General features: G+C 42.7%; 1 protein-coding gene across 2 annotated transcripts; it reads right to left on the reverse strand.

The window, feature by feature from the left end:
- Positions 1–281: 281 nt before the first annotated feature.
- On the reverse strand, positions 282–12,239 carry LOC106590247 (phthioceranic/hydroxyphthioceranic acid synthase-like). 2 transcript variants are annotated; one of them, XM_014181050.3, is made up of 7 exons: positions 12,188–12,239; positions 11,942–12,017; positions 10,988–11,141; positions 9,327–9,487; positions 6,998–7,204; positions 6,348–6,529; positions 282–6,252 (listed from the first exon to the last, which is right to left on the reverse strand). In XM_014181050.3, the coding sequence occupies exons 2-7, from the start codon at positions 11,997–11,999 to the stop codon at positions 697–699; spliced, it is 6,318 nt and encodes a 2,105-aa protein (XP_014036525.3). In that variant the 5' UTR covers positions 12,000–12,017; positions 12,188–12,239; the 3' UTR covers positions 282–696. The 2 variants fall into 2 exon arrangements, with proteins under 2 accessions (XP_014036525.3, XP_045566824.2); XM_045710868.2 differs by having other exon boundaries at positions 12,172–12,193.
- Between the last annotated feature and the right edge of the window lie 11,193 nt (positions 12,240–23,432).

Below are 23,432 nucleotides of genomic sequence, written 5' to 3' on the forward strand. Positions count from 1 at the left end.
TCATGAGGCATTTAAATGTATTCTTTAAGAATCAATAGTATTTATTTTTAAAGTCAAACAGTTGATACCAATCCCAGATTGCCACTTTAACAAAAAACTTCAGATGATTTATGTGAAACATTCTGTCAGACTACTTAAAGATATCTACAGTATGACAAAGGTCAGGCCTATAACATTGTCATTACATGATTGTGCCCCTTCCCAGATATACAATTTTGAATAGTGTTTGATCCAAAAGCAGGAAATTGAGCACACCAAAAAATTGAATTTCCAGGGGCTGGTGACTGGTTCATTGGAAATACAATTTTATTTGACATTTTACAATAATACAATGAAATACAGTACACATTAGCACATGTGGTTAAGATTAATATAAGAATACAACAAGATCCAAACTTATAAACATGAAAAAAACACATTCTAAAATTGAAAAAAAAATATATTTTGTAATACTACCAAAACATTGCATAACATCTTCAACAAATATTATTAAATTTAGTGATAATTAACAACATATTTACCTTTGTTTCAATGTTATGTGAGGACCAGGTCATGCCAAAGGTAATTGCAGTCTTGTGCTAGTATTGTTTTCATGATATGTGTAATGTTTCTAAATGTTATCTGATCGAACATGCAAATATAATGGGAAAATCTGATATCTACATCTTTATTGTCAATATTCAGCTTTTGAAATCTCTATAGTCTTGTGAACATGTCATCTATCATGCCCTCTTTCTGGTCATCATTCTGCGATTCACCCTCAGTGCCCTCCATCAGGTTTGATATCAATGTCGACAGTGTGCTGTTTGGGTCCAGCAATTTAACCAGTGGCACATTCACACCCCTCTCCTGAAAGATGAGGTTCTGCAAAGTCATGGCTAACATTGAGTCAACGCCTAAGGCAGAGAGAGGAGAATCGTCATTCAACTCATTCTTGTCAACACCGATTGTTTCACTGAGTATAGATCTGATATAACCACTTGGGGAGGAGGAAGCAGCATTATGTCCAGACCGGGACTCTTTCAATTTGGCTTTTTGCATTGCCTCTTCCACTAATGCAGTCATACGCATGGTCAATGAGGCATTTTGAGACATGACATTGTACTTCATGTTTTTGAAGTTGAACTTGCATATAGCCTGTTGAGGTTTGTTTAGCTGGAGGCATTGTTCCAGACTTTCGCGAATCTCTCTAACATCCATCACCATCAATCCCTTTGCCTCAAGAAACCTTTGGAAATGATCCTTGTTCAGCAAGAGACCAAGGTTCAAAGGCCCCCAGTTGATGGATTGCCCAGCTAGTCCAATATTCCGTCTATAATGACAGAATATGTCCAGGAATGAATTGGCTGCTGCATAGTTTGTTTGTGAGACATTGCCAATGAAAGCTGCAACAGAGGAGTAGCACACAAAGTAATCCAATTTGCAGTGTTTCGTGGCATGGTGTAGATTCAAAGCTCCATTCACTTTGGGCTTCAGGACTTTCTCATACAGAGATTTGTCAAGGGTTTCAATCAGGCCATCGTGCAGGACAACTGCACTGTGGAACACTCCTCTGATTGGACAAGAGGGAAACTTCTTGCCAATGAGACCAATCGCTTTGAGCACATGCTCAGAGACAGAGACATCACATCCCATACATATGATATGGGCACCGTATTGCTTCTCCAGATTGCAGATCTCCTGCTGTATGTCAGGTGTGGGGCTACTTCTGGAGAGTATGACAATGTACTCTCCACCTTTCTGAGAAATGAATTTCACAGTTTCAAATCCCAGCCCAGTGAGGCCACCTGTGACAATGTACATAGAATTCTTTTGGAAAAGCTGATTTGGTTTAGGCAACAAAGGAATTTTGGACAGTGTGCCTCTGGAATCATCTTTACCTAGTGCCACAACAGGCAGGGTCTTTGAGCTAAAATACGATTCAGACTCCTCAACAGGCAAGATGTCGATGCTTCCTGATGTCAACCTTTGAAAGGTAGAGTGTTCTAGAACAAATGACTTCCTGTCCAAATGCATGGACTTGAGCCAACGATAAATGTGTGGCTTCTGGGCAATGAGTGATCCCCTTTGTATGATGCTGGACATTTGAAGGGTTTGCATTCGAACACTATCCTTCACATTTTGGAAAACGCTCTGTGCCAGTAAGCACTGGGACTGGGATTCACAGACAATGACAATGTGTCTAACACCAGGGAAATTGCCTGCTTTTGCCAACAGAGATTCGTCAAATGGCGGAAGGAGGACAAATGCATCCATTTTATCAGCTTTTACAAACAGCCCATTGCACTGTGTCCCTACAATGACATTCCATCCTGATTTGTTTGCTGTTTGGGCTAAAACCTTGAGCAGACCAGAATCAGGAACAGAGGAGATGATCCCCAACCTTCTCTGTTCTTTGACTCTAGTTAACGCTTTGTACAATATTTCCCATGCCAGCACAAAGTAGGACACACATGGAGCCTCCTTCAGAAATGGGAGCCTCTTTGTTTTGTAGCATGCTGCTTCAGGAATCATGATCGCAGAGGACGCAAGTACAGGGTAGCATGAGACAACATGGTCTCCCACTTTCAGTTTGCTCACATCTTTCCCAACAGCTGTGACAGTGCCACTGAAGTCAAGGGCCAAAAGCTGGTGGTTCTGAGATGTGTGTTTGTTCCAGTAAATTGTCTTGCCAAAGTGCAGATCAGAGACACTAACAGGAAAGTAGTCTGAGGAATGAACAGATATCATACTGAGCTGAATCTCAACTGATTTCTGCTGGATGTCCTTTTTCTTGACCTCACAGCTAATGGCAGACAAGCTAGTCATTCTGTAGGGGTCAGCCGTCTGAAAGATACATGCCTCGGACATTGAATAGGACATACTTCCCCCAGAGCTCTCAATGCTTTCCATGGGAGTATGCACAATATCAGATTTCAAAATCAGCCCATCTTTCACAACCAACTCCTGGTATTTGCTGCAAGGGTATGACTTTAAGACCTCAGACAGAGCTTTGATGTCCTCTGTAGAGACAGAGCTTATGTCAATCAGCTGGAAGGAAAGATCTGCCATTTCTGCAGCACATGCTCTAGTCATGCCTGAGAGGACAAAGCCTGGGCTGATGCGGTCCACTGTGTTCTCTGCTGACCGGTAAGTAATTACTCTGATGGAGTTTGGGAAATGACTAGCCCTTAGTTCCAGGACTATTTGACGGAAAATCTCACAGCAGTTTACTATATTCTCCAGAACAGTCTCGGTTTTGACTGAAGTGAGTTCTTCCTCACCCCACATAAACAAGACCTCTTGAAAGTTTTTCTTGATATCTGAGATATTAAGGTTTGCCAGAAGTGTTGGAAATCCATGGTTTAAGAACTCCTTAGCATGTGCAAAGGGAATGTATTTAGACATTGAGCTCAAGTGTGGCTGCATGGCTTTGGAAACTCCTACCTGGTCAGAAAAGACCAAGGCCTTTCGTGCCCGAGAGGACTTGATGTCCTCAGAGACAACCCTGAAGTCATTGTGGAAGAAGTATTCCTCAACAACACGAGAATGGCTCCCAAGGTACTTGATCATCACATGCTTAAGCTCAACCAATATTCTTCCCTCTTTGTCTGTAAAGCAACCACACACTTCAAAGTGATCAACTCCTACATCAATTGCTCTCACATAAACAATCATTTCCTTTTGCAGAGGTTCAAAGACTGTCAAGCTGCCTATTTTGGCAGGAAACCCAGGCCTGGAAGAGAATCCGTGTGCTACTGTAACAGGAGCGAGTTGCATCAGGAAGTCTAGAACTACAGGGTGAATACAGTAGTCGTGCAACTGAGACAGCAATTCCTCTGGAACTGTGACAACTGAAAAAGCCTCCTTAAACTCTTCACCATAGTGTACATCACCCTTGTTCTGGAAAACAGTGCCGTACTGAAACCCGCCATGACCTATGTTGTAAAACTCCTCAGAGCTCACCACTGACTTGCACCTTTTGTAGATAGAGCTTAGCAAAATGTTCTGCTCTTCGACTAGTCTTTCTTGCTTGCACACTATTGTGCCTGATGCATAGGTTGAAGAGGAAGAATGTATCTTAATATGTGTCTCATCTTCTGCTGGTTCAAGTTGCACTTTCATCTCTGGTGCATTTTTGGTGAAAACAAATGGACTTTGAAAGCTGATGCTGATTTGCAGTGTGTTGAGTGGTACTTTTGGTTTGGCACTTAACATGAAAGCAGACAAACCCAACTCAGTATAGAAAGCACCAGGGACAATGGCAACACCATTGTGTTTATGCTCATGCAAGTAAGATACTGAGTCAGAAAACAGATCACAGCTAAAGCTATTGCCCTCACTTCCTGTCTGAGTTAGCACAGGATGAGTACCTGCTGTATTTATCTTTGATGCAGTAATGATAACATCTCTCTGAGTGGAATCAAACTGATACACAGGGAAATGTGTTGGTGATGCCTCACAGCCTCTGTAGAATTGATCCCAGTCGATCTGAACCCCAGACTCAAACAGTTTGGATACAGTGGTCAGCATTGTCTCATGATCTTTTTCTGGCTGCACTGAGGACATAACTATGGTGTCATTTCCCAGAGTCTCCTGGATGTTTCTTTGTAGAGCCCTTCTAGGACCTATCTCTACAAAGACCACATTCTTCTTGTCTTTGGTTGCTGATCTCACTGCCTGTTCAAATGCAACAGGCTCTCGAATGTTCCTGGCCCAGTACTTGCCTGTGCTGAAGTCTGGCTGCTCTACCTCCTTCCCTGTCACTGTGGAGAACAATTCTGTCTCAACATGATTCACCTGTAAAGAGCCAATACTGTCCTCTATTTGAGAGAGGATGGGATCCATCATCTGGCTGTGGTATGCAGCAGGGACGTCTAGAACATGGAGGAACAGATTCTTACTCTTGACTGAACTGCTTAGCTTTTGATGGAGACTGTCTATAGCATCAGCATCACCTGCAAGGGTGCAGGACTGTGGGCTGTTGGAGGCAGCCAGGCAAACCTTATTTAAGTAGGAGGGAAGGAGGTTCAAGACCTCTGACACGGCCATGTTACTGACCACAAGCATTTTGCCTCCTGTGACCTTACTCTGCAGAGTACTGCGGAAGTAGATCACCTTCACTGCATCCTCAAGGGACAACAGACCAGAGCAATGGGCAGCAGCAACCTCTCCAACAGAGTGGCCAAGAATTGCATCTGGTTTGATGCCCCAGTGCTTGAAGAGACTGGCAATGCCAACCTGAATGGCAAAGAGTAGGGGCTGGACAACATCTGGTTTTGAAAAGTCCTTACTCTCAGACTCATTCTCAAGTCGCTCTAAGATGCTCATGTTATTGAACATTTGGAAAAGTATCTCCACCTCCCTGATCTTCTCTCTGAACACAGGCTCATGTTTCAGGAGCTCCTTGCACATGCCTTGGTAGGTCACACCATTACCACAGAAGACAAATATTAACCTTGGATCTGAGTATGAGGGGTAGGGAGTTTTACTCAAGGCAGACTTGAGTTGATCTTTTAGATCAACCAGAGAGGAAGTTCTGAAAGCCTTCTTGTATTTGTGTTTTAAGTGACTTCTCCTACAAGCGGATGTGTATGCAAGAGCTTCTAAATCAACTTTGTTGTCTTTGTCTATCTGTTGAATTGTGTCCTCCATCATCATACTGATAGACTTTTCCGAACTCGCAGAGAGGACAAAATACTTGTGTGCTTTTCTACCACTCTTTCTAAAAACCTGTGACTGCTTGTGTTGCTTGACAATAACATGTGCATTTGTTCCTCCAAAACCAAAGTTATTTATCCCTGCAACCCTTTCAACAGAATCTCCCCACTTTTCTGCTTCAGTGGGAACCTTTACATTTAAGGCTTTAGCATCTATACTGGCACTATCCTCAGAGTAGAACAGTGAAGGGACAATTATTTCATGCTTCATCATTAGGAGTACCTTGATTAGTCCTGCCACTCCAGCTGCAGATTCTGTGTGTCCAATGTTGCCTTTCACAGAGCCGATGCGGAGTGTTTCTGAACCTGGAGGTCTGGCTTTGGCAATTACTTTGGAGATGCTGCCTGCTTCTATGGGATCCCCCACTGGAGTTCCAGTCCCATGAGCCTCTATGTACTGGACAGTTGACAGGTCAGACTGTGAATAGATTCTGCGGAGCAGCTCCTCTTGCTGGACCATGGATGGCTTGGTGATTGGAGTGACTGTGCGGCCATCTTGGTTTACAGCAGTTTTTCTTATGATGCCCCATACATGGTCATTTTCTTTGAGAGCCTGGGTAATTAATACATAATCAGTGTGAAATATCACGTGTAGCCTGTCAGAAACATTGACAGCAATTTTGTGACAGTTAAACATAAAATATTTACTTGTTTCAGTGGCTTCAGCAGAATAACCCCACAACCCTCTCCTCTGCCATAGCCATCTGCTTTGCTGGAGAAAGGTTTGCTTGTGCCTTCAGGGGAAATCATCTTTGCTTTGCTGAGAGCGACAAAGACTCGTGGTTGTATGATACAGCTGACACCACCACAAAGGGCCATCTCGCAATCACCTGATAAATGAAAGCATATAAAATACCTAAGATTATATTTACGCAACAAGGCCCAAGAGGTTATGGTATATTTAAGCAATAAGGCACGAGGGGGTGTGGTATATGGCCAATATAGCACAGCTTAGGGCTGTTCTTACGCACGACTCAATGCAGAGTGCCTGAATATAGCCCTTAGCCGTGGTATATTGGCTATAAAAAAAAAAAATCCAAAGTGGCTTATTGCTATAAACTGGTTACTAACATAAAAAGAATAGTAAATAATTATTTTTGAATCATACCCGTGGTATATTGTCTGATTTACACACGGCTGAAATGCTGTTTCAGACAGTCATCCAGGACCCAAACTCCCCGCTTTATAATTTGTAATGAGATACCGACCATGTTCTTTTAGTATTGAATTATGTCAGGTATAATTTTATTGACAAAAGGTCCCATGCACGTGCAATGTAAATATGATACATTACCAACCTTGTCTTATGGCTTGACAAGCAAAATGAAGTGCAACAAGGGATGAAGAGCATGCGCTGTCAATGGACATTGAGGGTCCAGTGAAGTTGAAGACGTAGGAGACTCGGTTGGATGCTAAACTCATAGCTAGTCCAGTGCCGGTGCAGTGGTTGATTATATTTGGGTTGACACTTCCAGCAGATTGTTCATAATCTCTGTTCATTAGCCCTTCAATGAAAATAGACATACTTTGTTACAGTTTGTTGAAAATAATAACATATTTTAATATTTTTCTAAATGGAAACATAAAGTTATCTGTGGTATGTTAATACTTGTGCATGTCACATAATGCAGTGTTGACTTTTGGTGTTTGCATGTTTGTTTTTTGTGTAAAACAATCAGTAAAAAAACTATTATTGTTCTGTCTTAAAAGTATGAAAATACACACTACCGTTCAAAAGTTTGGGGTCACTTAGAAATGTCCTTGTTTTTGAAAGAAAATAACATTTTTTGTCCATTAAAATAACATAAAATTGATCAGAAATTCAGCGTAGACATTGTTAATGTTGTAAATGATTATTGTAGCTGGAAACTGCAGATTCTCTATGGAATATCTGCATAGGCGTACAGAGGCCCATTATCAGCAACCATCACTCCTGTGTTCCAATGGCACGTTGTGTTAGCTAATCCAAGTTTATCATTTTCAAAGGCTAATTGATCATTAGAAAACCCTTTTGCAATTATGTTACCTGAAAACTGTTGTGTTGATTAAAAAAGCAATAAAACTGGCCTTCTTTAGACTAGTTGAGTATCTGGAGAATCAGCATTTGTGGGTTCGATTACAGGCTCAAAATGGCCAGAAACAAAGTACTTTCTTCTGAAACTCGTCAGTCTATTCTTGTTCTGAGAAATGAAGGCTATTCCAAACTGAAGATCTTGTACAACGCTGTGTACTACTTCCTTCACAGAACAGCGCCAACTGGCTCCAACCAGGTTAGAAAGAGGAGTGGGAGGCCCTGGTGTACAACTGAGCAAGAGGACTTGTACATTAGAGTATCTAGTTTGAGAAACAGACACCTCACAAGTCCTCAACTGGCAGCTTCATTAAATAGTACCCGCAAAACACCAGTCTCAACATCAACAGTGAAGAGGCGACTCCAGGATGCTGGCCTTCTAGGCAGAGTTGCAAAGAAAAAGCTATATCTCAGACTGGCCAATAAAAAGAAAAGATTAAGATGGGCAAAAGAACACAGACACTGGACAGAGGGACTCTGCCTAGAAAGCCAGCATCCTGGAGTCGCCTCTTCACTGCTGACATTGAGGCTGGTGTTTTGCGGGTACTATTTAATGAAGCTGCCAGTTGAGGACTTGTGAGGCGTCTGTTTCTCAAACTAGACACTATAATGTACTTGTCCTCTTGCTCAGTTGTGCACCGGGGCACATTTGAGCATTTCCGACTATGTAGATATTCCATAAAAAATCTGCCGTTTCCAGCTACAATATTCATTTACAACATTAACAATGTCTACACTGTATTTCTAATCAATTTGATGCTATTTTAATGGACAACAAATGTGCTTTTCTTTCAAAAACAAGGACATTTCTAAGTGACCCCAAGCTTTTGAACGGTAGTGTAGGTGTAATTACTATTACTATAGTTGCCATGATAATTAATGATTTACATATTACTTCCAAATGTTATTATTGAGCATATAATGACCGTGGTTCATAGTAGCAGTACTAAACATTACAATTATTGTAACTACACTCTTAAAAAACAAAATATGCTAGAACCTAAAAGGATCATTTGTCACGACTTCCGCCGAAGTCGGTCCCTCTCCTGGTTCGGGCGGCGTTCGGCGGTCGATGTCACCGGCCTTCTAGCCATCACCGATCCACCTTTTATTTTCCATTTGTTTTGTCTTGTCTTCCCTACCACCTGGTTTCAATTCCATAAATTACATGTTGTGTATTTAACCCTCTGTTTCCCCCATGTCCTTGTCCGGAATTGTTTCTTGTAGTGCTTATGTACGTTATGCTGGTGAATACCGGGTTTTGTTTGACCCATTCATTGATTGTTCTGTTTACGGTGGTTTTTATGTTTATTAAACGACACCGTTGTAAATCAGTTTTCGCTCTCCTGCGCCTGACTTCTCTGCCGCCAGTACGCATCCCGTTACATTATTTGGCTGTCCCCATAGGAGAAAAGAGTTCTACCTGGAACCAAAAAGGGTTCTCCTATGGGGACAGCCAAAGAAACCTTTTGGAACCCTTTCTTATAAGAGTGTGATTTACTTTTAAAATGACTAAATGCCAGTTGTATAAGAGAACAGAATATTGTTCACCTTACCCAAAAACACCCCTGTCCTGGTCCCACTGGCCTTCTCCATTGGCATCCCAGCATTTTCTAGAGCCCTGTACGTACACTGAAGAAGGTATTTTTGCTGGGGATCCATTTGTTCCACTTCCGTTTCAGTGATGCCAAAGAACTTGTGATCAAACTGATTGAACCTGTGAAAATGATTGGAAATGTAAAGTTAGTTTGATTTAAGCCTCTGGTGACAGATTGCTAACATAATTGGGACTAGCCACTGCTACCTACTTCTGATAATATTCAATGTCTGCTTTTTTTTTTTACCCATCTACCAATAGGTGCCCTTCTTTGCAAGGCATTGGAAAACTTCCCTGGTCTTTGTGGTTGAATCTTTTTTTTTTAATTCACTGCTTGACTGAGGGACCTTATGTGTGGGGTACAGATATGAGGTAGTCATTCACAAATCACGTTAAACACTATTATTGTACACAGAGTGAGTCCATGCAACTTAAGTGACTTATTAATCACATTTTTACTCCTGAACTTATTTAGGCTTGCCATAACAAAAGGGTTGAATACTTACTGTCTCAAGACATTTCAGCTTTTCATTTTGAATTAGTTAACATTTTGAAAAACATAATTCCACTTTGACATTATGGGGTATTGTGTGTAGACCAGTGACAAAACATTTAATCCATTTTAAATTCAGGCTGTAACACAACAACATGTGGAAAAAGTCAAGGGGTGTGAATACTTTCTGAAAACACTATATCTACCATCTATCACTCCAGTATCCCTGCACATTGGAATTATAGTATTGGAACTGACTCTGAATATAGCTTCTTACTTTCTTGTGTTCTACCTATTTCTTATTTTTATTTCACGTGTTTTTGTTCTACCTTATGTTATTTTTAGTGCTACATTGATATTGATTAATGCATTGTTGTGTTTGGAGCTTACGAGAAAGGCATTTCACTGTACTTGCGCACGTGACATTAAAACTTTAATTATAGAGGGTTAAGTTGCTTCCTGAAGAGCACAACGGCAGGAAATGGTATCTAGGATGATGCCTTATCTTAATACCAAGTATTTCAATTGCCATAATAAATAGATACGCCTCAATATGACATAATATCCAAATGTCAACATTTTTGCATGTGGGGTTGCTGCACATGAACCTGTTTTATTAGAGATTTTGATTAATCAAATCTAAACAGCCATTTTCAAATTCTGCTCTACAAATGAAGCCATCATTTTTTAAATTTGATTTGACATTTTTAATGTCTTATCTTATAACTGATGTTTTGGGGGAAATTGAAATTGAGTTTCTGAGGTATTACAAAAAGAGTAGCTAGAACTGTGTTTCAATGTTGATCCTGGGGACAAATGCACTTTTTGTAATGAAATTTGCTCCAGCTAAGCATTAATTATTTTAAGGGCTCTCAGTTGGCACAGTGGTCTAAGGCACTGCATCTCAGTGCTAGAGGCGTCACTACAGACCCTGGTTTGATTCTAGGCTGTATCACAGCCGGCTGTGATTGGGAGTCCCATAGTGCGGCGCAGAATTGGCCCAGCGTCATCCGGGTTAGGGTTTGGCCGGGGTAGGTCGTCATTGTAAATAAGAATTTGCTCTTACCTAGTTAATTGAAAATGATTTCTTATTTATTGAATGCAAGGAACAAGGCAAAAATGCATACCCATCAATAAGTGCAGCCTTCGCTGTGCGCGATTTCCCCACTTTGTTGTCATCAGGGTCATACCACTGGGAACAGTCAAATCTCTCAGTTGGGATTGGCACTGCACAGTTCTTCCCCTCCAATAGAACCTTCCAGAAACTGTCAAGCCCCTCTCCTGTACAGACACATAAATGTTTCATTCAAAGTTGGAAAGTTAATATCATGATAGTTATTTCATATTTCACATTAGAACTACTATTGCACCAGTGATGCAGCCGGATGGAAAGCTGGCACAAGTTAGTGTTCCAAAGTCAAGAGATCTTTACATTTTGGACAGAATTTGGATTAAATTAAATTCAGATATAATTGTAAATAGTGATCGGTTGGTAAACTCTGATCCCCGGTCACACCTAAAAAACACACCAATACCATCAATTCATTTTTCCGCAACATGTGGGTACAGATGTAGGATCTTAATTTGATCACTATTATGTTGTGAGAATTGTAAACTTGTAGTGTATTTGTAAGCTTCTAACGTGTGTAATTTCAACTTTGAAATGTTTGACTTTATAATCCACATAATAATTCACATTTCCTGTTGCTGCAGGATTATTTTCCTACTGTAGCAAACTGGCTCAAATTAAGAAACCTTCATCTGTAAACTGTTATGCAATCAATAAAGGTGGGTAAACTGCATTTACTTACATTTACCCTCCACTGGTTGTAAACATGCACACCAAAACAGTAAGACAAATAATTAACACATACTAATTACATACTATCACTTTGATGTCTCAAATTAATAGATTTTTGTCTGTTTTTGTCAAATCAATCTCAATTGAAATAGAGGGAACAACTTTAAGTAATCAGACAATGCCAAATGTGACATTGCATGTCCTGTAGTGATTTAACACATCAAGATTATTTAGATATTTTTTCAGAACCCTTTTTTTATGCAAAAATGTAAAGTTTTACCTCCTGGGAAATTGCAGCCAATACCGACTACAGCAATGTCGTCCTCATCATCTCCCATCTTTACACCTGTCAGAAACTGCAAAGAGCGAACTGGCATGAGTTCATGATCTTCAGGAAAATGTTATTGACTATGCGATCAAACAAAAAATAGTTGATGTTCTTGCAATAAAATATAAAAACATTGCCTTCCAATTGTATTAAAATAGTACTATTCAGATCAATGAACTTACTTTAACATGCACCTACCTCATGAGTCTTGAATCTTCATTTGGCAATAAAATCAATGTCTCAGTTTAACTTTTTATAGTTTTTCTTTCAGTCGTTTTCATAACATCTTAGGTTAATCATTACCTAAATGTCTAAAAGATTTAGAACTTTCACCCTTACATTGCTTCCTTCAAATGGTGGGAAAGTACCCTAGGACACAAGGAAAGTGCAATTTTAGATAAGAGAACTGATGTGAATTCGGATTTTATCTTTGTTAATAATTGCTACATGCAAGTAAGACGTTGGATATGATCTGGACCAACACACTACAGGTGAATTCTTTGCTCTGAAGGTCATTGGGAAGCAAGGCCGGACTACTGCATTTGGGGCACCGACATCCCCGAGTTATCTGTCTGGTTATTTTAAGGAGCATGGCTGGAAAAAGCTCTTTCCTTAACACTGGTGCAGAGGAATGGAATGGTGCACCAACCAACTAAAAGTCATCCTTTTGCTAGGGAGTTTTAAGGCATACCTTAAGAAATGGTTAATGGGCAAAATGCTTTAAGACAGAACAGGCTAAGAGAAAGTATAATAGTATTAATGATTGTTACTTGGTCATCTGTTTGATACATTGGACTCTTTCCTCCCTATTGATGAGATGACAGGGTTTCTTTCTGGATCAAAAAGGGGCTTAGGGGCCTCCCGAGTGGCGCAGCAGTCTAAGGCACTGCATCGCAGTGTTGCGGCGTCACTACAGCCTGGGGTTTGATCATGTTTCAGAGGATGCATGACTCGACCTTTGCCTCTCCCGAGCCCGTTGGGGAGTTGCAGCGATGAGACAAGATCGTAATCACGAAATTGGGGAGAAAAGGGGGGTAAAAAAAAATAGATTAAAACAAAAAAGTGGCATGGCAGGGCTGGATTTGAAAGATCATGTTTGAAGCCTCCATCTTGGCGGTGTAGAGACATTTCTGAATATTTAAGCCAATTTCCTGCAATTCTACGAATGTATCTATGGAGATGGGAGAAATTGTTTCTGCTTTAAAGCTAATTTCCAACAATTATACACATTTTCCCATGGAACTGAGAGAAAATCTTGCAGTTTTTAAGCTAATTTCCTACGATTCTATATATGTTGGCATGTAGTTGATACACATGGTAAAAAAAAGTGATCTGCTGAATATTGACTGAACTTTAATAAAGCTTAATATTGTCATTATATTTAAAGGTTTAGAAAGTAAGATTTTTGTTGTCACGATCATCGTACAGAGCGGACCAAGGCGGAGCGTGAGTTGAGTTCCACATCTTTATTTAAAGTGAAACTTAAACAAAAACAATAAACAAACAACGAAACGTGAACTAAGTGGTGCTGAATGCACTCACACCAAAACAATAACCCACAAATGCAGGTGGGAACAGGGACACCTTAAGTATGATCCCCAATTAGAGACAACGATAATCAGTTGCCTCTAATTGGGAACCATACTCAAACCCAAACATAGAAATATATCAACTAGAACACCCCCTAGTCACGCCCTGACCTACAACAGGACGTGACAGTACCCCCCCCCCCCCCCCCCCAAAGGTGCGGACTCTGACCGCAAAACCTGAAACCAAGTGGGGAGGGTAGGGGGGGTGACTAGTGTCGGTGGCGGCTCCGGTGCGGGTCGTAGACCCCACCCAGAACCCGGATCCGGCCTTGGGGCGGTACTGGATGCCGTGCCTGGACTGGGCACCGGCGCAGAGGAGGGTTCCAGCCATGGAGCTGGGTTGGACGCTGTGCCTGGACTGGGCACCAGCGCAGAGGAAGGCTCCGGCCTTGGAGCGGGACTGGACGCCGTGCTTGGACTGGGCACCGGCGCAGAGGAAGGCTCCTGCCATGGAGTGGGACTGAACGCCGTGCCTGGACTGGGCACCGGCGCAGGAAGCTCCGGGCCGTTGACCGTCACTGGAAGCTCCGGGCCGTTGACCGTCACTGGAAGCTCTCTGACTGAGTCTGCGATACCTACATCTTTCAAGCAGACTACCATAGTCCGTGTGCCCAAGGAAGCGGAGGTAACCTGCCTAAATGATTACCACACCGTAGCACTCACGTCGGTAGCCATGAAGTGCTGGTCATGGCTCACATCTACAGCATCCTCCTGGATACCTTAGACCCACTCCAATTTGCATACCGCCCACACTCCACACTGCCCTTTCCCACCTGGACAAAAGGAACACCTACTTGAGAATGCTGTTCATTGACTACAGTTCAGCGTTCAACAACATAGTGCCCACGAAGCTCATCACTAAGCTAAGGATCCTAGGACTAAACACCTCCCTCTACAACTGGATTCTGGACTTCCTGACGGGCCACCCCAGGTGGTAAGGGTAGGCAACAACACATCTGCCATGCTGATCCTCAACACTGGGGTCCCTCAGGGGTGTGTACTTAGTCCCCTCCTGTGCTCCCTGTTCACCCACGACTGCGTGGCCAAACACGGCTCCGACACCATCATTAAGTTTGCTGACGACACCGCCAACGATGAGACAGCCTATAGGGAGGAGGTCAGGGAAATGGCAGTTTTGCGCCAGGACAACAACCTCTCCCTCAATGTGAGAAAGTCAAAGGAGCTGATCGTGGACTACAGGAAAAGGCGGGCCGAACAGGCCCCCAATAACATCAATGGGGCTGTAATGGAGCGGGTCGAGAGTTTCAAGTTCCTTGGTGTCCACATTACCAACGATCTATCATGGTCCAAACACACCAAGACAGTTGTGAAGAGGGCACAGCAAAACATTTTCCCCCTCAGGAGACTGAAAAGATTTGGCATGGGTGCCCAGATCCTCAAAAAGTTCTACAGCTGCACCATCGAGAGCATCCTGACCGGTTGCATCACCGCCTGGTATGGAAACTGCTCGGCATCTGACCGTAAGGCGCTACAGAAGGTAATGCGTACGGCCAAGCTTCCTGCAATCCAGGACCTACATAATAGGCGGTGTCAGAGGAAAGCCCATAAAATTGTCAGAGACTCCAGTCACCCAAGTCATAGACTCTTTTCTCTGCTACCGCACAGCAAGCTGTACCAGAGTGCCAAGTCTAGGACCAAAAGGCTCCTTAACAACTTCTACCCCCAAGCCATAAGACTGCTGAACAATTCATCAAATGGTCACCTGACTATTACATTGACCCCCCCCCATTTGTTTTGTACACTGCTGCTACTCACTGTTAATTATCTATGCATAGTCACTTCACCCCTACCTACATGTACAAATGAACTCTAACCTGTGCCCTCGCACACTGACTCAGTACTGGTATCCCCTGTATATAGCCTCGTTATTGTTATGTTATTGTGTTGCTTTTTATAATTTTTTTACCTTAGTTTATTTGGTAAATATTTTCTTTGGTAACTTCTTGAACTGCACTGTTGGTTAAGCATTGTATTCGGCGCATGTCACAATTAAAGTCTGATTTGATTTGAAATATTAGATGAAATCTTATTTTTTCAAAGCCATTTTAGCTGTTGTGCTAATTGTTCACTCCGAATCTAACGTAGAATCATGGATTTGTCATATGCAGACGTTGCCTTCCTTCGGGCATGCCTGCTCCCTCCACAGCTAAAGCCAGTGTGAGAAACTTGCTAGCAAACGTTTGCGCTTTGAAACAAAATAAATACTGCACTCTGAAACATAAAACTTAGTTGCTAGATTCATGATACTGTCTTAGACAAAGAAAGGAAAGTCACCTTCAAAATGTGATATAGTTTTATTGGAATTTGAAGTGGTTGAGATAACTTACTCAACCTTTAAAGAACAAAAGATACAGAGGAATTGTGAATATATGCCTTTGGCCAATAATTATTTGTCAGATGTAAATACGTTGGGTATCATCAACTTTGTCTTGTAATAACCAAATATGTAGCTGGACATTTTTTGCTGAAAAACTAAGTAATTTTAACATTGAGTGTACAACACATTAGGAACTTCCCATGACATAGACTGACCAAGTGAATCCAAGTGAAAAGTATGATCCCTTATTGATGTCACCTGTTAAATCCACGTCAATCAGTGTAGTTAAAGGGGAGGAGATGGGTTAAAGAAGGATTTTTAACACTAGAGACAATTGAGACATGGATTGTGTATGTGTGCCATTCAGAGGGTGAGTGGGCAAGACAAAAGACTTAAGTGCCTTTGAACGGAGTATAGTAGTAGATACCAAGCGCACTGGTTTGAGTGTGTCAAGAACTGCAATTCCGCTGGGTTTTTCAAGCTCAACAATTTCCTGTGTGTCAAGAATGGTCCACCACCCAAAGGACATCCAGCCAACTTGACACACCTGTGGGAAGCATTGGAGTAAACATGGTCCAGCATCCCTGTGGAACGCTTTCAACACCTTGTAGAGTCCATGCCCGACAAATTGAGGCTGTTCAAAAGCGGGTGTTACTCAATAGTAGGAACTGGTTTTCCTAATGTTTTGTACACTCAATGTAGTATGTAGACACATACTACTAACTCTAAAGTCTTTAAATTGTATGATGTATGTAGTTGCTATTTTCCAATGTATATTTGTAATTTTGAGCATAATTTGATATGTTCCGCCCTGTTGAGATATTGTTGAATTATATAGCATATTGATCCTTTGAATCAGCAGTGTCAAACTCAATTCCTGGAGGGTGGTGTCTGCTGGTTTTTGTTATTTCAATTCCATTGGTGTTGAATTAAGACATTAAGACACAACCAGGTGAGAGGTTGACAATTAAGACACAACCAGGTGAGGGGAATTTCTAACTAATTAATTACTTTAATTGGTCAATCAAATACAGGGGAAGAGTGAAACCCAGCGGACACACCACCCTCCAGGACCTGAGTTTGACACCCCTGCTTTGAATTAAGAAACTTCTTTTCAAATCTACCATTTGTATAAAACATGAAGTTGAAACTAAGCAGATACTGTATATATATTCTCAAATATGTAAGACAATGTTAGAATGATATAATGCCTGTTTGTTAAACTTAGCTAGTCTATCCTTCGCCATAAAATGTTGGGCAATTTTCAATACTGTATGCCTTGCGTAGGTTACATCCTTATTGCCATTGTTACTATTTCAGGGGCTGCCCCTGTGATAATGACTTCCCTGTGAAGAGTCCAGTTTAATATGGCAATAATATAGCTTTTTTTCAACTTCACAAGCCCCATCTAATAAAATAAACTTTTATTGGTCACATACACCTAATTTACAGTCTGACTGCCTTGAGATATAAGCTGTTTTTCAGTCTCTCGGTCCCAGCTTTGATGCCCCTGCACTGACCTCGCCTTATGGATTATATTTTCCTGGCACCACTCCGCCAGGGCCCTAACCTCCTCCCTGTAGGCTGTCTCGTCATTATTGGTAATCAGGCCTACTACTGTTGAGTGGTCTGCAAACTTGATTATTGAGTTGGAGGCATGCGTGGCCGCACAATCATGGGTGAACAGTGAGTACAGGAGGGGGCTAAGCACGCACCCTTGTGGGGCCACTGTGTTGAGGATCAGCGAAGTTGAGGTGTTGTTTCCTACCTTCACCAGGAGGGTACTATGGTGTTGGATGGAAATGGGCTTCTATGCCTCTTTCTTGCCTGCTTGCTTCTTAGCTCCATACCTGTTGATGTTAGACACCAGCGAACCAATAACTGACAAGGAGAAAAACATCTGGAAAAGATGAAGGGGGCTGTAATTTCCAGTCATGTCCAGCTGAGGTCCTGGCTTTCATCCTCTAGTACAGTGTGGCAATGGTCCTCTCCCTCGGTGGTAGTTGCCGCTGGTGGACTGGCCCTCTTCCGCTTCTGGGCTGGCCTCTTCACACCTCTAGATGGCCTTTGACCCCCTCTCAATCAGAAAGATTTCTGGCTCCCAGGTGTCTTTTTTACAGGTAACGAGCTGAGATTAGGAGCACACTCTTAAAGGGAGTGCTCCTAACCACAGCTTGTTACCTGTAAAAAAGACACATGTCCACAGAAGCAATCAATCAATCAGATTCCAAACTCTCTACCATGGCCAAGACCAAAGAGCTCTCCAAGGATGTCAGGGACAAGATTGTAGACCTACACAAGGCTGGAATGGACTACAAGACCATCGCCAAGCAGCTTGGTGAGAAGGTGACAACATTTGGTGCGATTATTCGCAAATGGAATAAACACAAAAGAACTGTCAATATCCCTCGGCCTGGGGCTCCATGCAAGATCTCACCTCCTGGGGTTGCAATGAACATGAGAACGGTGAGGAATCAGCCCAGAACTACATGGGAGGATCTTGTCAATGATCTCAAGGCAGCTGGGACCATTGTCACCAAGAAAACAATTGGTAACACACTACGCCGTGAAGGACTGAAATCCTGCAGCGCCCGCAAGGTCCCCCTGCTCAAGAATACATATACATGCCCGTCTGAAGTTTGCCAATGAACATCTGAATGATTCAGAGGACAACTGGTGAAAGTGTTGTGGTCAGATGAGACCAAAATGGAGCTCTTTGGCATCAACTCAACTCGCCGTGTTTGGAGGAGGAGGAATGCTGCCTATGACCCCAAGAACACCATCTCCACCGTCAAACATGGAGGTGGAAACATTATGCTTTGGGAGTGTTTTTCTGCTGAGGGGACAGGACAACTTCACCGCATCATTTGACGGGGCCATATACTGTCAAATCTTGAGTGAGAACCTCCTTCCCTCAGCCAGGGCATTGAAAATGGGTCGTGGATGGGTATTCCAGCATGACAATGACCCAAAACACACGGCCAAGGCAACAAAGGAGTAGCTCAAGAAGAAGCACATTAAGGTCCCGGAGTGGCCTAGCCAGTCTCCAGACCTTAATCCCATAGAAAATCTGTGGAGGGAGCTGAAGGTTCGAGTTGCCAAACGTCAGCCTCAAAACCTTAATGACTTGGAGAAGATCTGCAAAGAGGAGTGGGACAAAATCCCTCCTGAGATGTGTGCAAACCTGGTGGCCAACTACAAGAAACGTCTGACCTCTGTGATTGCCAACAAGGGTTTTGCCACCAAGTACTAAGTCATGTTTTGCAGAGGGGTCAAATACTTATTTCCCTCATTAAAATGGAAATCAATTTATAACATTTTTGACATGCGTTTTTTTTCTGGATTTTTTTGTTGTCATTCTGTCTCTCACTGTTCAAATAAACCTACCATTAAAATTATAGACTGATAATTTCTTTGTAAGTGGGCAAACGTACAAAATCTGCAGGGGATCAAATACTTTTTTCCCCCACTGTATTTTATTTCACCTTTATTTTAGCAGGGGTTGAGCCCTGCATCAATACTTTTACGGAAGAGCCCTACATCAATACATCAAATACACAACACATATCTATAAACATATATATTATATAGAGCATGGGGAACACAATGACTATAATGAAATATGTGGACCTTAATTGGTCAATGAAATACAGGGGAAGAGTGAAACCCAGCGGACACACCACCCTCCAGGAACTGAGTTTGACACCCCTGCTTTCAATTAAGAAACTTATTTTCAAATAGAAACTGGGTGGTTCGAGCCCTGAATGCTGATTGTCTGTTTATACTGCTCTAATTACGTTAGTAACCAGTTTATAATAGCAATAAGGCACCTTGGGGGTTTGTGGTATATGGCCAATATACCATGGCTAAGGGCTGTGTCCAGGGCTGTGTCCAGGCACACGCAATCCCATCTGGTTTGCGCTTAGCGGGACTATCATTTGTTTTTCAACAGGACAATGACCCAAACACACCTCCAGGCTGTGTGAGGGCTATTTTACAAAGAAGGAAAGTGATGGTGTGCTGCATCAGATGACCTGACCTCCACAATCACCCAACCTCAACCCAATTGAAATGGTTTGGGATGAGTTGAGGGAAAAGCAGCCAAGAAGTGCTCAGCATATGTGGGAACTCCTTCAAGACTGTTGGAAAAGCAATCCTCATGAAGCTGGTTGAGAGAATGCCAAGAGTGTGCAAAGCTGTCAAATCAAATCAAAGTTTATTTGTCACGTGCGCCGAATACAACATGTGTAGACCTTACAGTGAAATGCTTACTTACAGGCTCCAATCAACAGTGCATAAAAAAGTTTTAGGTGAACAATAGGTAAGTAAAGAAATTAAAACAACAGTAAAAAGACAGTGAAAAATAACAGTAGCGAGGCTATATACAGTAGCGAGGCTATAACAGTAGCGAGGCTATATACAGGCACCGGTTAGTCGGGCTGATTGAGGTAGTATGTACATGTAGATATGGTTAAAGTGACTATGCATATATGATAAACAGAGAGTAGCAGTAGCGTAAAAGAGGGGTTGGCGGGTGGTGGGTTGTGGAACACAATGCAGAGAGCCCGGTTAGCCAATGTGCGGGAGCACTGGTTGGTCAGGCCAATTGAGGTAGTATGTACATGAATGTATAGTTAAAGTGACTATGCGTATATGATAAACAGAGAGTAGCAGCAGTGTAAAAGAGTGTTTGGGGGGAGCACACAATGAAAATAGTCCGGGTAGCCATTTCATTACCTGTTCAGGAGTCTTATGGCTTGGGGGTAAAAACTGTTGAGAAGCTTTTTTGTCCTAGACTTGGCACTCCGGTAACGCTTGCCATGCCGTAGTAGAGAGAACAGTCTATGACTGGGGTGGCTGGGGTCTTTGAAAATTTTTAGGGCCTTCCTCTGACACCGTAGAGGTCCTGGATGGCAGGCAGCTTAGCCCCAGTGATGTACTGGGCTGTACGTACTACCCTCTGTAGTGCCTTGCGGTTGGAGGCCGAGCAATTGCCGTACCAGGCAGTGATGCAACCAGTCAGGATGCTCTCGATGGTGCAGCTGTAGAACCTTTTGAGGATCTGGGGACCCATGCCAAAAAATGTTTGTTTCCTGAGGGGGAATAGTCGTACCCTCTTCACGACTGTCTTGGTGTATTTGGACCATTGTAGTTTGTTGGTGACGTGGACACCAAGGAACTTGAAGCTCTCAACCTGCTCCACTACAGCCCCGTCGATGAGAATGGGGGCGTGCTCGGCCCTCCTTTTCCTGTAGTCCACAATCATCTCCTTAGTCTTGGTTACGTTGAGGGATAGGTTGTTATTCTGGCACCACCCGGCCAGGTCTCTGACCTCCTCTCTATAGGCTGTTTCGTCGTTGTCGGTGATCAGGCCTACCACTGTTGTGTCGTCTGCAAACTCAATGATGGTGTTGGAGTCGTTCGTAGCCATGCAGTCGTGGATGAACAGGGAGGGGAATGAGCATGCACCCATGAGGGGCTCAAGTGTTGAGGATCAGCGTGGCAGATGTGTTGCTGCCTACCCTCAACACCTGGGTGCGGCCCGTCAGGAAGTCCAGGATCCAGTTGCAGAGGGAGATGTTTAGTCCCAGGATCCTTAGCTTAGTGATGAGCTTTGAGGGTACTATGGTGTTGAACGCTGAGCTGTAGTCAATGAATAGCATTCTCAAGTAGGTGTTCCTTTTGTCCAGGTGGGAAAGGGCAGTGTGGAGTGCAATAGAGATTGCATCATCTGTGGATCTGTTTGGGCGGTATGCAAATTGGAGTGGCTACGGATGTGAGTGCTAAGGGTCTGTAGTCATTTAGGCAGGTTACCTTTGTGTTCTTGGGCACAGGGACTATGGTGGTCTGCTTGAAACATGTTGGTATTACAGACTCAATCAGGGACATGTTGAAAATGTCAGGGAAGACACCTGCCAGTTGGTCAGCAAATGCCCGGAGCACACGTCCTGGTAATCCGTCTGGCCCCGCAGCCTTGTTGACCTGTTGACCTGTTTAAAGGTCTTACTCACGTCGGCTATGGAGAACGTGATCACACAGTCGTCCGGAACAGCTGATGCTCTCATGCATGCCTCAGTGTTGCTTGCCTCAAAGCGAGCATAGAAGTGATTTAGCTCATCTGGTAGGCTCGTGTCACTGGGCAGCTTCTGGCTGTGCTTCCCTTTGTAGTCTGTAATAGTTTGCAAGCCCTGCCACATAAGACCAGCGTTGGAGCCGGTGTAGTAGGATTCAATCTTAGCCCTGTATTGATGCTTTGCCTGTTTGATGGTTTGTCGTAGGGCATAGCAGGATTTCTTATAAGCTTCCGGGTTAGAGTCCCGCACCTTGAAGCAGCAGCTCTACCATTTAGCTCAGTGCGAATGTTGACTGTAATCCATGGCTTCCGGGCTGGGGTATGTACGTACAGTCACTGTGGGGACGACGTCCTCGATGCACTTATTGATAAAGCCAGTGACTGATGTGGTGTACTCCTCAATGCCATCGGAAGAATCCCGGAACATGTTCCAGTCTGTAATAGCAAAACAGTCCTGTAGTTTAGCATCTGCTTCATCTGACCACTTTTCTATAGACTGAGTCACTGGTGCTTCCTGCTTTAATTTTTGCTTGTAAGGAGGAATTAGGAGGATAGAATTGTGGTCGGATTTACCAAATGGAGTGCGAGGGAGAGCTTTGTACGCGTCTCTGTGTGTGGAGTACAGGTGATCTAAATTTCTTCCCTCTAGTTGCACATTTAACATGTTGATAGAAATTAGATAGAACTGATTTAAGTTTCTCTGCATTAAAGTCTCCGGACACTAGGAGTGCCGCCTCTTTGTGAGCGGTTTCCTGTTTGCATATTTCCTTATACAGCTGACTGAGTGTGGTCTTAGTGCCAGCATCCGTCTGTGGTGGTAAATAAACAGCCACGAAGAGTATAGCTGAAAACTCTCTAGGCAAATAGGTCATCAAGGTAAAGCGTGGCTATTTTGAAAAATCTAAAATCTAAAATATATTTTGATTTGTTTAACACTTTTTTGGTTACTACATGATTCCAAATGTGTTATTTCATAGTTTTGATGTCTTCACTATTATTCTACAATGTAGAAAGTAGTAAAAATAAAGAAAACCCTTGAATGAGTCGGTGTGTCCAAACTTTTGACTGGTACTGTATATTCGCAAATATTTGTGTTAGAATGATATGATGCCGCTTTGTTGAACTTAGCTAGTCTATCATTAGCTGTAATCTGTTGGCCTATTTTCAATACTCTTTGTCTTGCTGTTCATTTTTAAGGATGCAAGGTTACATCCTTATTGCCATTGTTTGGATAATGTTACAAAATACTATTTCAGTACAGGCTGAGCCTGTGTTGATGACTTCCCTGTGAAGTCCAGTGTGATAACGCATGGTGATATATTACTCTAAACTAGTGATATACCGGCTTATAAACACACACGTCTGATGTTCTGAGAACGTTCTAAGAATGTAACGTGATGGTCCCAAGGGAACGTTCTCGGGGACCTTTGTCTTGTTCCATGT

This window comes from Salmo salar, chromosome 29 (genome assembly GCF_965601325.2).
Source record: "Salmo salar chromosome 29, fSalSal1, whole genome shotgun sequence".
Taxonomy (NCBI): Eukaryota; Metazoa; Chordata; class Actinopteri; order Salmoniformes; family Salmonidae; genus Salmo; species Salmo salar.

Coding starts and splice junctions, on each gene's coding strand:
- LOC106590247 (XM_014181050.3), bottom strand. CDS start 11,999: ATGGGAGATGATGAGGACGACATTGCTGTAGTCGGTATTGGCTGCAAT. Junction 7,205..9,326: donor CAGGACAGGGGTGTTTTTGG/GTAAGGTGAACA, acceptor TTTTCATTGAAG/GGCTAATGAACAGAGATTAT. Junction 6,530..6,997: donor TTGTCAAGCCATAAGACAAG/GTTGGTAATGTA, acceptor TTCATTTATCAG/GTGATTGCGAGATGGCCCTT.